Source organism: Equus przewalskii, chromosome 1, assembly GCF_037783145.1.
Source record: "Equus przewalskii isolate Varuska chromosome 1, EquPr2, whole genome shotgun sequence".
NCBI classification, from domain to species: Eukaryota; Metazoa; Chordata; class Mammalia; order Perissodactyla; family Equidae; genus Equus; species Equus przewalskii.
In genome coordinates this window covers 108,385,276-108,401,816 of record NC_091831.1, presented here as the reverse complement: position 1 = coordinate 108,401,816, position 16,541 = coordinate 108,385,276, and the positions used below count along the sequence as shown (strand labels likewise).

Sequence of the window (16,541 nt, the reverse complement as noted above, 5' to 3'; positions counted from 1 at the left end):
AGGCTGCTTCAGCTTCACTGGCCTCAAACATATCAGATAGGCTCTCACCTCAGGGCATTTGTACTGCTATCCCCTCTGACTACAATGCTCTTCCCCCTGATTTCCATCTGACTTGCTCCTTCACTCCCTTTGGCCTCTGCTCAAAGGTCACCCTATCAGAAAGGCCTTCCATGACCACACCCCACCTCCCATCAAAAATTAGAAGCCTCATCCTTCTCGTGTTTTATTTTGGCACTTGTTATCATCTCACATGTTATATATTAATTTTTTTATATCTTTCTACCCATAATGAAAATGCCGGAAAAGTAGGAACTTTGTTTTTTTAGTGATCTGGACCATTTTTAGCTCAGAGTTAGCACTCAATACAAATTTGGGGGGCCAGCCCCGTGGCCAAGTGGTTAAGTTTGCGAGCTCCACTTCGGCGGCCCAGGCTTTCGCTGGTTCAGATGCTGGGCACGGACATGGTGCCACTCATCAGCCCACGCTGAGGCGGCGTCCCACATGCCACAACTAGAAGAACCCATAACTAAAATATACAACTATGTACTGCGGGGATTTGGGGAGGAAAAAAAAAAGATTGGCAACAGTTGTTAGCTCAGGTGCCAATGTTTAAAAAAAATACAAGTTTGATAACTGAATGAATGAATGCATAATATACCCAGCACCTAATAGGTATTCAAGAAATGTTAGTTCTTTTTTTTTCTTTTCACAGGGAAAACAAATGATCTGTAGGGAATGCTAGTGTCCTCCATGATAGAAGAACCAATAATGGAAATAGAGTCAGAAAAATAGGAGGAAAACAAAATAGTGACATTAGAGCCTAAAGAAGGGAATAGTCAGCTATGCCAAAAATACAGAGTATCAAGAACAGGACTGAGAAGAGGCTACAGGATTAGTGTTATGGACTGCACTGTGTCCTCCCAAATTCGTACGTTGAAGCTCTGACCCCCAATGTGACTATCTGGAGATAGAGACTCTAGGAGATAACTAAGGTTTAATGAGGTCATAAAGGGTGGCATCCTAATCCAATAGGATTAGTGACCTTATAAGAAGAGACACATTGTCTCTTTCCCCATCCCCATCCGTCCTGCCCCGCCCAAACCCCCCCCCCCCCCCGCGCCGCCCCCCCACCCCCCATGGTGAAGACACAGCCACTGCCTGCAAGCCAGTCTGAGAGCTCTCACCAGAAATCTACTGTGCCTATACCTTGATCTTGGATTTCCCAGCCTCTGGAACTGTGAGAAGTAAACTTCCATTGTTTAAGCCACCTAGTCTGTGATATTTTGCTATGACAGCTTGGGCTGTCATATAATACAGTTAGATATCTGAAAGTGTCACAAAATTTAGGGTTAGGTCAATAACAAATCTAGACACCAGAGCTGTTCTACTTTTCAACTGTATGGTCACATTAGAATTATAGATCCTGAGAAAATCTGTACAGCAAAACCCAAATCACAGAGTAAGTCTTTTAAGTATAAAGAAACACCCACACATTGCTTGAAGAGTATTTGTGGAAAAAAATCCCTTTTTCCCCCAGTTTTATTGAGATGTAATTGACATACATCACCGTATAAGTTTAAGGTATACAGCATAATGGTTTGACTTACATATATTGTGAAATGATTCATCTCACATAGATACAATAAAAAAAGAAAGCAAAAAAAGGGGGTTTTCCTTATGATGAGAACTCAGGCTTTACTCTAACAACTTTCATATGTATCATACAACAGTGTTAACTATGGTCATCATGCTGTACATTACATCCCTAGTACTTGTTTATCTTATAACTGGAAGTTTGTACCTTTCAACCACCTTTCTCTAACCCTCCCCCGACAACCACAAATCTGATCTCTTTTTCTATGAGTTTTTCTTTTTAGGAAGATTAGCCCTGAGCTAACTACTGCCAATCCTCCTCTTTTTGCTGGGGAAGACTGGTCCTGAGCTAACACCCGTGCCCATCTTCCTCTACTTTATACGTGGAACGCCTACCACAGCGTGGCTTTTGCCAAGCAGTGCCATGTCCACACCTGGATCAGAACCAGTGAACCCCAGGGTGCCAAGAAGAGGAACGTGGGAACTTAACTGCTGCGCCACCGGGCCGGCCCCTCTATGAGTTTTTAAAAATCCATTTAATGTACAGAAATCACAGGCTATTCATAAAAGTTTTAAAACGTATGTGCACAACAGGTGTTTTTAATACCTATAACCCAATGGACTTAAGATTTTAAAAGTACAGTTGTGGTTTCTGAGCAAAATAGAATCATGTGTTATTCAAACAAATTAACCACAAAGGTTAGTAGGGTTCTGAATCCAGGATAAACTGTTTTCAGAGAAAAAAGCAATCTTTTGAATCTTTAAAGTTTTTGGTGTTCCCATTAGCGACACTTGCCAGTATGATCATGGTTTGTATGGCCACATTGGAGCTTTCTTGGGACATTAATTATAAAACACTGGATTAGGGTTTTATTCTTCAAAGCATAAGAAAGATCTAGTCGCAACTAATAGATTCACCAAAATGTAACATCACTAATCCCCTTCCACCAAAGGCTGCTCCAATTCAGAAATATGTTGAGTTCTGAAGTGCCCTGCACTTGATATGCTGAATTTCGTCTGTTCTTTACAATTAATGGGCAGATTATTCGGTGCACGGGCTATTGAAGAACTCTCCACACCAACAAGGCCTTAGTCTTGCTGGGCTTTGGGTTGTTCATCTGCTCACTGGTATCTTTACATATGAGGATGTGCAAGAAAAGAAAGGAAAATAACTTGCTTAATATCTTTTTCCACATTAAATTTTAATAAGGAGGGTAGAAGTTATAAACTAAATTGAGGAGTCTGGATTGCCTGTCAATGTCATCCGTCAACAGTCCCCACAGCGCATGCAAGTCCCATGTAAATCAGCAGTCAGCTCAACTGGTAGCACATCCCTGTCTCAAAGCTTTGCGCAAAGACAAGAGACGGGGTGATGGAAGAAAATCTTTCTCAAGTGTGGGACCTTCAAGGGGGCTTTATCACACGCGGGACAGACCGCGCGAAACGTTTCTTCCTGGTCACTGTTGGCTGCATCGGTCCACTTTACAGGTGGCGGTCCCTCACACATTGGGCGCAGTGCGACTGGATGACTCCGGGGCACCCGGGTCCCCATGTCCCCGCTCCGGGCTCCTCCTGACTTCTTAAGAAAGCAATGATGCGCGAGCTGGGTGCCTAACGAGCAGCAGTCAAGGGAGCTGTCCCAGCGAGAGAAGGACTGCGGGGCAGTCTGACAGACGGGGCCCAGCGCCACAGGGGTCCCCGCGGGCTGCCCTGACCCCCGCGGGCCGCCGTAGGTCCCTGCGGCGCCGTGAACCCTGCTGGCCGCCGTAGGAGCGCCCTCCCAAGGCCGCGCTCTCAAGATGGCTACCGGGCTCCGCTCCCTCCGGCGCCCTCGCTGAGGTCCTGGCTGCGGGCGCCCGGCGCAAGCTTGGCGTTGCGGCGCCAGCGCAGCCGAGCGGCCGGCCGCCGCTCCTGCGCACGCCGTCTGTCGGGGCGGGGCACTGGGCCCCTTCCGGGGATGGGCCCCGGCGCCCGGGTCGGCCCGACTCGGCCCCGGCTCCTCCCCGCTCGGGCGGGCGCTGCGCCGTGTCCCCGCCTGTCAGTCCGCCCGGCCCGGCTGGCCGCAGACGGGGCCTGGGCGGCCTCACTGAGAGCTCTGAGCCCGCGGGCGTCGGGAGGTGTCAGCGCTGCCGCTAGCCTGCGGTGGGTCCTGGGCTGCGACCCGACCGACGCGAAAAGGCGGCGGCACCATGTTCTCCCTCAAGCCACCCAGACCCACGTTCAGGTCCTACCTCTTGCCACCGCCCCAGGTAAACAACCCCCTCCCCGCGAGCGCCCCTCTCCTTGGCGCTTCCGGGGAGCCGCCGGGCCGGCCCCCGGGAGCAAGGGAACCCCGGGAAGCTACCCCGTCTCCCTGTCCCCAGCCTGCGGTTGCCGGAGCCCCGGCGCGAGGAGACGCACCTTCTTGGGAGCCCCCACTGACTCGGTAGAAAGTTGTAAGACTGCCGCAGCCATTCTCTGCCTGGAGACCTGTGGTCCTTAGTTTTTCGGTGTGATGAGACCCAAAGGAGCGTTCGGAGCTGGATTCCCTTAGCTCTTCGCTCCCCACTGTGACCGCCAGCATGATCACTTCGCTTGTGGGCACCTGGTAGGAGAGGCTACTTATCTGCCGTAAATCTGAACACCTGGAAGCGGCATAGGTAGTTATAATATTTTTGTTGTCAGACTCCCAAGTCGATAATGAGCAGATCTTAAAAGACCTCGGTAAATATGTGAAAGAATTTAAGGTGGGGGGTACAGAATCCGTGTCTGTCACGTATATCATCATTTAGAAAACAAAATTTGCTTTAGTATCTCACGAGAGGGAAAAAGTTTTAATTTTGATTTATTTTGCTAATATATTTCAGACTGACGATAAGATTAATTCGGAACCGAAGATTAAAAAACTGGAGCCAGTCCTTTTGCCAGGTAAACAGAGTTCTAACAGATAGTTTAGTAATGTGTTCTGGTCGCAGGTTATTCTGCCGACTAGTACCATGTGGTTAACTTTTCTCCTCTATTTACTTTAAACGTTAGCAAAAAATGTAACGACTGAGGGGGCAAAAGAAAAAGTTGGTTAGAACTAAACAGCATTAAAAAGTAATGATGAATTGGTGTTTGTCCTTGAAAATTTAAGCATCATAGAAAACTGTCAAGAATATCACTACCTCATTTCCTTTTTGGTCTTCTGAAATGTTCTTTTTTAAAGCAATGATTAATTGCTTAGGTAGTGAAAGTACTCTGCCCTTGATGTCCGTCTGCAACTTCATGCATTAGTGATTAATAGTCAAACCATTATTTTGGTAGTATGAAAAGCAACTTTTATTGTGTCTGGGTCTTTATACCAATAACAAAGCTTAGTGAACTTTGGATTACTTACTTGGCAGTTGTTTTTTGAAGGTGTCAGCTGTGTTTGCAAATTTACTTGTTTCAGTTCAGAATGGAGGCTCCCAGCAGAGGCACTGTTGACATTTTGGACCAGATAATTCTTTGTTGTAGGGGCTGTCCTGTGCATTGTAGGATGTTTAGCAGCATCCCTGACCTCTGCTCACTAGATGCCAGTAGTACCCCCTTCTCCATCTCCTGGTTGTGACGGAAATGTCTCCAGATTTTGCCAAAACTTTTTTTTTTGCCTCTGGGGCAAAATTTCCTCCCAGTGGAGAAGCGCTAATTTAGAACATAATTATCTCAGAGGACCTTGGACGTAGAGGCAGGGATTGGTGGTAGATAGGAGTTTAGTTTTAAAACATATAAAGTATTATTTTATTGATATTTTGAATTGTATAACAACTGTCTAATAATTAGGAAAAGAGTTTTTTACTATGTTTTTTGGGGGAAGTAGCCAGATTCTTAGGAAAGCCTGTTTTAACCTGAAATATAATCAGATGCCAGTTTGTATGGCCACTATCAATATCTAAAAATCTCAGTCATTACTTAATGCTTAATCTACTAAAATGATAGAACTTTATGGGTAGTAATTGAACAAATGGAGAAACTTTAAATTTTGTGCTTTAAATTTTTAAATATTGAGTGGGAACAAACACATTAAAAACATCGATCTGTGGTTCCATATTATAGATGCCAAGTCTTAAAAGTTGTTTTGAACTTTATTATAGGAGTTAGTTATAAATGTTTTCTCTTGATTTTTTTAATGCTTTTTAGCCAAACTGTGTGTGCTAAATAATCCTTTGTACTTTTCCTCAGAGTGAACAATAGCATTAATAAGTAACCTTTGCTCCCGGTGTGTGTGCTGTTAGTGTTAGTCACTCCAGGCATTGAAAAGTCAGCTGTGGGAAAGAGTTCTCCTCCTAAGTGAATGCCCGTGAGCTCTTGAACTGTGGCTCCTTTACTTTGTCTGAACAGGCCCCGTTCTTAGGCTTTGATTCCCCGCTTCTGACATTATGATTTGACACTAATAAACAACATGGTTTTTGCTACAAAAGGTAATGCTAGAGTTTTTTAACTTAACTTTGGTATTTAAAGTATGCTTATGAAAAGTGTTACTAAATGTCAGTAAGCTTGAAGAACTTTACAATGAAGGATTATCTGTTCTGTAGAATTAACTAAAAACTTACCTTTCTACTAAAAAGTCAGAGTTTTCTGGGGAAGATGTAAACCCATTTCCTGACTGTAAGTGGTTGACTTGACCTGGAAATCACAACTAAATCTGGATCTTCTAATCGGCCTTAATTCTTCTTGCATCGGCTCTGTATTTGCACACATATGGCTCTGGCACCCAGCGTTCTATTTGCCCCTACCCTATTCCTTATAGAATATTTAAGCAATCCTAAATTAGTGTGTCTTTTGCCTTCCTTCCTGACCCTTTCTATTCTTACCTTCTTATCCTGGCTTTCTCACACTCTTCCTGGTTTCTTTATGTGATAGCCTCCATTTCCTGCTTCACCTCTCTTGTCGCATCTCTGACTACTGCTGGAACCTCTGTAGCTTCTTCTTTGGCCTGCGGTCTACTACTCTACCCATGAAATCTGGAAGACAAGTGGAATGTAACTGAAGCATTGATGATGTAAAGACCTGGGCTAGGCTAGGGCTTTCCTTAAGAAGGCTTAATAATATGGTTCTGGCCTTCACTACAGTGAGAAAGTAGGAGAAGACTTAGCCAGGTCACCTGTGGCTTTACACAGGCACACAGAACAAGTAATTGTTCAGAGCTAGATCCTTGCATGTTATGCTTTGCCATGTAACACCTTGGGTTCTAGGGTATCCTACTTAAGTTGCCCAAGATTTGAACTTTTAGTCCAATAAGCAGGTGAAAATTAGAATGCAAAATTGTTTACTTGTTTGCAGTTACCCAGTGCTCTGTTGGAATTTAACAAGGCTAAGTTTAAAATGATCTTCATCTTTTATTAAACAAAGACAACAGAAGAAACTGACTAGTAATTTAATTTAGATTGTGGTTTATGTTAGTAATTTTCAATTTCCCTGGTTCATGAAATTCCTTGAGATGGAGATTGTACCTGATTCAACTTTGTGGCTCTTATGTCTAAGATAGTGCATTGAGATGTTGATTGAGTGAATGACTGAATGCAAGGACCCTTCAGACTACCTGCTTAAATTGCTACCATAGCCGTGCATACGCACAGACCAACTCTCAGATTTAGTAGTAAGAGGAAGACTGATTTTATGCCATGCATCTCTGCTCTCTCCTAGAGCCACACTTCTCAAGAAAATTATATGTGAGTCTGGAAGTGAAATATAGTACCCTCTCAAAAGTAGCTAGCCTCTTCCTAGGCTTTCTCTTCAACTTCCCATCATTACATAAATCTCATTCTTTTAATGATTGTGTTGCATATGTGTAAAATTACCCTAATCCTTTTGAAAATAAGGACAGTATGAATTTTAAAATGTCTGTGTGTGTGTGTGTGTGTGTGTGTGTATGTTCCAGCATGTACTTGTTGAGAGCAAGTACTGCCAGGCTATGCTCATGTCTTTTTTGATAGCTGCTGGACTGGTGGATCAGTTCAGTGAGCATGTCAGTATCTACTGGATGCCTGGCTCTGTGCAAGATGTGGAAAGTGCTGGAGGAGTAGTGTGCCTGGATCGCAGCAAGGCCTGCCTGTAGACAAGGTAGAAGATTGTGACCTGGACCTGTGGTTCCCAAATTGCAGCCAGGGCCTGGCTGGCATCAGACCTGGATGAAGTTTTTGCCAGTCCTTGGTCAAATTGAGAAAATTAAGAAAAATGCATCTTTTTTCATAAAGCTAAATAGATTTGATTTAAAGGAGTGTCCTTTATTCTGAGATTATGTCCTTCCAACTTCATTGGTGTAGAATGTTCTTTTGTTAAATGATGATAGTAGCTGCAGCTTTAAAAAAGTTAAGTTAGAAAATAGTGGGTTGAGAACCTTTTACTGTTGGTTTCCTGAATTATTTTTGTAGTATACCTGGTTTGTGGAATATAAACTGGAAGCTACTTGATGAGATTATTATAATATTATAGGTACAATTTAATGAGCACTCACACAGAGAACATCAGTTATTTTGTCTGCCTGGAAGTCTTTCTGCTGTTTTCTGAAAATGTTCACTCCCTCTTTTGACAAATGGTCTTCCCCATCTCCATCCGGCCTTGGGTTCTAGTGCGGCCAGCAAGGATAGTAACCTACCTCCTGGCTGCAAGCACGAGCACAGGTCTGCCTCTGGATATTTTCAGGTTGGTGTTAAGGGAAGAGATCCTTTTTGGTAATCCTGCCAGTGGCCATAGTTCCAGAAAACCTGTCCAAAAGAGTGAAGTCACACTTTGAAAGATGCAGAGGCAAAACACCAATGAAGAGTTCTGATGGCGTTCAAGTTCCTGGGTTCCGTTTTCCTTGAAGTCCAACTAACACAAAAGCCACAGAATTCTTTTTGCTAAGCTAGCTCCAGACGTGGTTCTGACACTTTCAAGTGAGATCCTTAACTAATATATAGCTTACGGGTCATTCTTCATAACAACCCTATCAGGTGGGTCCCAATTTTATCTTTATTTGGCAGATGAGAAGCTATAGTTGCCAAGGTTAAGTGACTTGCCCAGTGTTGCACAGCTGCTAAGGGCAGAGCCAGAATTCTGAGCTTGATTCCCAGGCTGTGCCTTTACCACTAAGCAGCAGGGCCTGCCTCACTGTACCGGTGACACTGAGGTGCAGATTTATGCTTTGGAACTGGATACAGGGTGGATTGGATGTCAGCGTAGGGGGAGTTCTCTAGTGTGGTAAAGGGAGTTCTGTCCTTGGCTCTGCCCTTTCCACAGCAGTGACAGATTTTGACCCAGCCTGAGGAGGAACTTTCAGACAATTTTAGCTGCGAGAAAATGGAATGTGTTGGGAGGCAGTGGGCTTCCTATCGCTGGCTGTGCTGAAGCAGCGGCTGGTGGAATGCCAGCAGCCTTGTCTTGAGGATGTGAGATGTGCAGTGAGTTGGGCTCAATGGCCTTTTCTCTCTTCTAACTCTGGGGCAAGGTCTTTTTAAGGTATTGTGAGATGGGAGGGAGAATGAGTTGAAATGCTGTGGCTGACAATAATGAGCTAATTCTTTAGCAGATATCGAAGGCATGTTGCATGCTGCTTGGTAGACGAGTAAAAGGCTGAAAGATAGGGTCCTCCCTTTAGACAGTTTCCTTCACTGAGGAGGTGCTTCAGTAGAGGAGAACAGAGGTTGTGAGAGCTCAGAGGAAGGTCATCAGACCTTGGGGTAGGGGTAGGGAGGTCAAGAAATGACTTGTACTCTGAATCTTAACTGCCTGCTAAGCCTCAGCCACCATGCTAAGGCTGTGTGTCTGCTCAGCTGTTTCCCTCTTCCCATCTACAATGCCAACAGCCCTTCCATTATTGAGGTTAGGTATTAGATCGATAATGAATGCACTGATTGTCAGAGTCTTTTATAATCAGAAAAGCATATGACCATGAGCCATCTGGAAAATGAAAATAACCATTGTTGGATAGATGTCTTGTTTGTTTTTCTTACATGTTTACTCTTTGGACCATGTATGCACTGTTGTTTTCTGACTTTCTGTGAGCCTTACTTCCTCAATTGAGTTGTGAATCCCTTAAAGGTAAAAACTTTTTCTTTGGAGTGTTTTACGTTTTGTTTTGTTTTTTGTTACCTTTTTGTAGCTGGGCTTTAGAGATGATTGTAGACTGATTTTTGGTAGTATTTTAATTCATGGATATGTTGTTTTTGAAAGACCAGAGGACTTGTAACTCACCCTTGGAACCATGCACAGTGTTAGTGACTGCAGTGTCTTAGCATTAGGTTTATACCTCCTCCAGAACCTTCTGAGTGTTTGGAGCTGTCCGCTCCATAGGCTGCTGCTGCAGTCCCTTAGGCCAGCGTTCTGCTCCTCACCTCCTCACTGCTCACTCTCAGTCTATCCGTGCCTTGCAGCTCCTGCTCGGAAAGTCTTCACAAGCCTCCGAAAATAAAATCCTAATTAAACAGAGTAAAATCCGAGTTCTTTAACCTCTACAGTTTGCTAGCACTCCACCTTGCTGACCTCTGCACTGTTTCCCAATATTGATATTTGTTTCAGTCAGGCTGTTTCCTTGTTCTTTCCCGGATGCCTTTTCCTTATTTAAGACATTGTTCCTGTTGTTTTCGCACATTCTCTCTAGCTCAACCCTCTCTGCCTTCAAGATTTCCTTTTAGTCTCTTCCTGAGGTCTGCACTGTTAACCTTCTTCCTGCCCCCATCATGGGTGGCATTTACTGGACATGGCACTGGATTATATGCTTTTTTGTATCGCATGTGATCTGTGGAATTGGACCCAGTTAGTACCAGTGATGGCATCAGGCATCTTGTAAACACAAATGTCTCCTACATAGCTTCAACTTCCCTTAATAACTTTTAGGCCATTTTAATTCCTGAATTTGTCTACAGCTGAGGTGGCAACTGGTCTCAGTTTGCCCGTGACTGTCTGGTTTTAGTGCTGAAAGTCCCGCATGCCAGGAATCCCCTCAGTCCCAGGGACCTGCGACAGTCAGTCATTATTTGTACTGGCATGGAGTGAGTTATACTTTTGGCCTATATGTGTTCCCTAGGTTAATTAGCCACTGTGCACAGTGAGGCTTTGTCTGAAACTATTTTCCATGTTAAAATTTATGGGAAAATTATTTTTATTTATCAAACATATATTGACTTCCTAAATGTTTGAGGTAGGATGACAGATAATATGACATAATTTTTTGGTTCTCAGGGAATTAAAAACTTTCCTAGCTATACCATTTGGAGATTTACTAATTTTAATATTTCCTTTCTTATTTGTCTTTACAGATGGAAGGGTCTTGAGAAAACTTTGATGATTTCTTGATTCCTTCCCAGGTTGTAGTAGAAACTCTTGGCCCTTCATCTCTAATTTAGATAGTTTTTTCTATGGTGCTTTTTGCTCACCTCACACTGAAGCTAATTTCCTACTTTCTTTATCTTCCGTGAGGCCTCCCTGTGGCTTCCCACCAGTGCTGTGGTGGAAAGTGCTTGGTGGTGAAAATCCTCCCATCACGCTGATGGCAGGCTGTCAACTTGACGGCACTGAGCGCAGAGCTGGGAGAGATGAGCTCTGTCGTTCTTGTGAGCCACTGTGAGCCATCTCACGCACCACTGGCTCTACTGCCTAAAAGTGCAGGAGAGTCTCAGTGAAAACTCCATGGTCTTCTGGAGGTTTGAAGCTTTTGTTATGAGTTCCCTCCTCAGGTCACTAATTGAAAATGTAGCAAGAGCAGTCTCAGTGCTCTTCTATTTATGTATCTGTCCTCTCTAGGAAGAGGCCACTTTGTGTCTTCTTTTTCTTTCCCATCTTTAAACTGGTTTTCTGGCTCATGGTGTTGAACTACATGGTGGTGGCTTATGACAGCTTCTACCCAGTGTTCCTTCTTTTTTATAGAATTATAAGCAGAAAACTGTTCTGTGAGCCGACAGTTTGCTACATGATCCACATATTTTACAGACTGGTTCCATGTGAACAAAATTTGGTGTTACCAGATAAAACTCAAGCCGGGTTAACTTGACACTTATTTAATTGTATGCTTAGAATAATAAGACCCAATGATAGCATCTCCCCAGAAACAGCCTCCTTATCTTCCTCCCCTCTCTCTCTTCCCTAGTTCTCTTCTTTCTCTCCCAAGGGCTCATTTCTCTTCTCCACTCTAAGAGAAAGTTGCATGACACTTAATTTTCCTTAAAAGACCACGGCCCAGAGAGTCCCTATTTTACTTTTGTTGTTGCTAATTTTGTATATCTTGTCGACTTTTTTCTTAAGTAGTTTTATTTTTAAACAAACTTTGATTTATAAAAGCATTGTATAAAAGAGTATAGATAGTTAACATATACTCTTCACCCAGCTTCCCTTATTGTTAGTATCGTATATAACCTTGGTAAATTTGTCTGAACTAAGAAATTAACAATAGTGTTAACTTTTGTTTACATTTCCCTAGTTTTTCCACTAATGTCTGTTACCTGTTCAGGATCCCATCCAGGATACCATATTGCATTTAGCCATCATGTCTCCTTAGTCTGTTCAATCTGTGACAGTTTCACCATCTTTACTGATGGACTGATGAATTCTTTCATGTTGGCTCTTAAATCCTTTTGAAATGTCCCCTCTCTCCCTCTCTCTCTCTGTTTTTTCTTTTTTTTTTTCCTCTTCTTTACTTCCTGGCATTCTGGAACTGCCAGAGGCTCCGGACTCATCTCCTCTTTCCTCTGCCCCAGCCCTGTAATCAGCCATTTATCCAAGGAGCCCTGGTTCCTTTTATTGCAGAATGGTATTTAAATACCAAGATCTGAATGCTGAATGTGCTTTGTTGCTGGAGTGTCATTGCTTTTAGGCCTTTTCAGGGGCAGAGTAGAAAATACACACATCTGTATTAACCCATGTGTACACACATCTCTTTTTGTTTCTGTATCGCTCCATCTGTACATATATTAAGATAAACCTGAATTCATGCTAATATGTCAGGCTCTACTCTAGACCAACAGATTAGAAAAGGACCCCCCAAAATTTTTAACAATACCACAGCCAACTCCACCACTCAAAATTAACACCAAATCCCCATAAAAAGGCGAAGGTTTTGAAGAAAAACCTGCAAAACTAATCACAGAGATAGTACTCAAAATAAACACAATACATATCATCATTATTCCCACATGGAATTTAACCACGACCAATGACATGAAAAATCATTGTTGTATTTCAACTACAGGAACACTAATGACCAACATCCGAAAATCCCAACATCTGAAAATCCCACCCACTAATCAGAATTATCAACCACCCCTTCATCGATTTGCCAGCCCCATCAAACATCTCATCGTGATGAAACTTTGGCTCCCTCCTAGGAATCTGCTTAATTCTGCAAATCCTAACAGGCTTATTCCTAGCTATACATTACACATCAGACATGATAACTGCTTTCTCATCTGTTACCCACATGCTGAGATGTGAATTACGGATGAATCATCTGCTATCTCCACGCCAATGGAGCATCCATATTCTTAATCTGCCTTTTTATTCACGTAGGACAAAGCCTTTACTATGGTTCCTACACCTTCCTAGAAACATGAAACATGGGAATCATTCTACTCTTTACAGTAATAGCCACTGCATTCATGGGTTACATCCTACCATGAGGCCAAATATCCTTCTGAGGAGCAAAGTCATCACCAACCTCCTATCGGCCATCCCTTACACTGGCACCAACCTCGTCGAATGAATCTGAGGTGGGTTCTCCATAGACAAAGCCACCCTCACCTGATTCTTCACCTCCACTTCATCCTACCATTCATTATTACAGCCCTGGTAATTGTACATTACTATTTCTCCACGAAACAGGATCCAGCAACCCATCAGGAATCTCATGCGACATAGAAAAAATTCCATTCTATCCCTACTACACAATTAAAGACATCCTAGCATTCCTGCTCCTGATTCTATTTTTACTCACCCCAGTCCTGTTCTCGCCTGAGCTCCAAGGAGACCCAGGCAATTACACCCTAGATAATCCTCTCAGCACTCTCCCACGTATCAAGCCAGAATGATATTTCCTATTCACTTACGCCATCCTGCATTCCATCCCCAACAAACTGGGCGGCATACTAGCCCTAATCTTTCCCATCCTAATTCTAGCAATTCGCACATCAAAACAACGAAGCACAGAGTTCATTCATAGATTTGTGATTTGTTTTGCTATTTTATGATGGAGCATGGGTAGTAGAACAGTTAGAAGTGGGCTTGCAGCACTTTTGCTGAGTGCTGCAGCTCACTGGGGGGAAAAGAAAGGAGTCTTTTGACTTGATTCTCACAGACGCATTCCAGGAGGAACATTGTCGGTCCTCATCACAGCTGAGTGGGCCTCTAGAACTCTCTGAGAGCACCAAACCATTATGGATTGAAAATACCTGCCCTCTGACAGAAAGAGCCTAAAATGCATCTTCTAAGCCTATTTCACATAATTTTAAGAGTTGTCACTTAAGTTTCCATCCCTAGCACAGAAGTCGACAAGCTTTCTGTGAAGTACCAGACAGTATATGTTTTAGACTTTGTGGGCCCTAAGGTCTCTGTTGCAAGTACTCAGCTCTTCCTTTGCCCCGTGAAAGCAGTCAGACAGTACACAAACGAATGGGTGTCGCTGTGTTTCAATAAGATTTTATTTATAAAAACTGAGGACTGGATTTGACCCACCGATTGTGGTTGGCCAACCTCTGGAACGATTAAATGCATTCCCCTCTGTTTATCTTTGTCTCGTTCTCACTGCATTCATGGGCTTGACATGTTACACTTGTGCCATCAGTAAGAGAATCAGGTTCTCAGGTGCTAGAGAAGGGCTGTCCCTGAGTGTGTACCTCATAAATTGGCTGATGGGACTAGTGAGGCCATAATGTCCTGTCTCACAAGCCCGTCTCTTTCTTTTCTTATCACTTCTGCTCCCCTTCTCAGGAACCTGAAGTCCTGTGCTATGGTGGTTGTTTTTTTAAGTGAACTTTTGAGTATAACATACATAAGAAATACGTATAAATCATAAGTGTTACAACTGGATGTATTTTTGTAGCGTTGTTTTGAGAGTCTTTGTTTGGATGAGTTGGCCAGTTAAGAAAAGTGGCACAGCATGAAGTGATGTAAGCCAGTAGTTTTAATATAAAGAAGTCAGTATTACAGGAATATGTCCTCTAACTATATGAATTGGGAATAATTCATTTAGCTGTTTCAAGTTAAGGGCCTTCTTATAATTGGTAGCTAAGATTTCCTGGTGCGGAGAGAGGGTTGAATATTCAGGAGCCCAGATTCTGTTATAGGAGTTGGTAAGCGTTGTGTCCAAGGAATTATAGAAGATTCAAATTTTATGTATTTGAATTATTTGATGAGTTTCAATGTATGTTTTGTCAGTCTTAATTTTTTTCTCATTAGAATCCAGTTAGGACTAGTACTTCAAATCTTTCATTCAGCTTTGGTGCTCGCTTATCTCAATACAATACGTCTAATTTTATGTAAGTATAGAGAAGCAAGTTTTGGATTTGAAATCAGAACACTTGGTTTTATGTTCCAAATTTATCTCTTAAATGTTAGGAAAGTGATTTAACCTCTTTGGTCCCTCATCTGTCTTTCTTACCTTGTGGGTTGTTTAAAGAATTGGACAGGACAAATGTTGAGGAACTCCTGTTGGTGGACTTTACAGCTCTCTGTGCACGTAGTAGGCAAGCAGTGGCAGTTCTGTGACTTTCTAACTTGACCTAAGTTTACCCCTACACCCTACAGCACTTACCTTCCAACCCTCTTGGCTGCTTGGCCGTGTTAAATGACTGGTTTCTGTTCTGTCAGGAACAGCCTCAGTTCAGTTGGTGGTAGTTGTCTGGTGAACCAGGAGTAATGAAGATTTCGTTCATTCACACATTCAGCACTCATTTATTAGGCACCTACCATGTGCTAGGCAGTCTTCTATGAACTAGGATTTCAGCATTGAGCAAAAATCAGTCCGTCTTCTACCCTCGTGGAGCGTATGATCCTGAGGGTGAGACAGGCATTAATTTTAAAAAATACATATAAAATTGTACCTGTAATAAACCCTAGGACTTACAAGTATTTGATGCTGTGATTGAGGAGTTTAATCTAGGCAGAGAGGTTTAAAAAAACAAAAGGCCTTCCTGAGAAAATTAAGGGAGAAGGAAAGAATATTCCAGGAAATGGGAACAATATGTGCAAAGACCCTGGATGGAAGCAGTATATGGTCCCTAGGAGGGATTAAAAGGGTACTGGGGCTAGAGAGTGGAGTGAGGACGACAGTGGTGGAGGGCATGAGATGCAAGGCCCCATAGGCCACATGAAGGAGGCTTTTCTTCAGAGTGGAAAATTACTCAAGTGGTTTGAGGTGAGAATTTGAAATAAGCAAATTTAAATTTAATCCTCAAGTAAATATTAGGGTACTGTTCTTAAAACTAGTCTTGTTTATTTTTAAGAATTTTGAATAAAAGTTATTATTGCGACTCAAATTTATTATAGCATTTTTGTTAAGAGAGAGGATTGTTTTGAGACTGTGCTTGCATTCTTGAATTGGTAGGTGTTTTGGGCTTGTCCACAAACAGGTTCTATCCATCACTAAAGGTTAAAGGTTTTTATAATGATAGAAGTAGACAGAGTAGATCAGGACTCTAACTTTTCTACCATTGACCCTGGAGACTAATTGTGTAAAAATGTCCCAGGGTCTAGTTGAGTTTTAGATCTTGAAAGTAAAGTTTAATAATGACCAAGCTTTCAGTTAATTATAGAAAATTATTCTTTTCAAAGCACACTGTTTCCTGTATTAATTTCTTTAATCTTCACTTTGAACTCTAAAACAATATTTAAAGTTTTATTGCCAACTCAGTTATAATTTGAGTGCAGAGGGAAACTCAGTGTGGCTTTATGGAATATATTTTAAAATAAACAGATTGCATTATTAATTTTGAGGTTAAGGCTGAACTCTGTTTCTCATCCCTTACAAAAGGAATCAAAGA

At 42.5% G+C, this 16,541-nt stretch overlaps 1 protein-coding gene across 2 annotated transcripts in view; it reads left to right on the top strand.

Annotated features, from left to right (window-relative positions):
- The first annotated feature begins 3,340 nt into the window (after window positions 1-3,340).
- The window catches only part of MTMR10 (myotubularin related protein 10), a 48,914-nt gene continuing 35,713 nt past the window's right edge, over window positions 3,341-16,541 (top strand). Inside the window, exons 1-2 of one of the 2 annotated variants that reach the window (XM_070571926.1) lie at window positions 3,341-3,842; window positions 4,440-4,500. In XM_070571926.1, the coding sequence (XP_070428027.1) occupies window positions 3,783-3,842; window positions 4,440-4,500 (121 nt within the window). In that variant the 5' untranslated portion in view covers window positions 3,341-3,782. Of the gene's footprint in view, window positions 3,843-4,439; window positions 4,501-8,755; window positions 8,976-16,541 lie in introns of those variants that run through there. The other variant, XM_070571934.1, reaches the window with a different exon arrangement.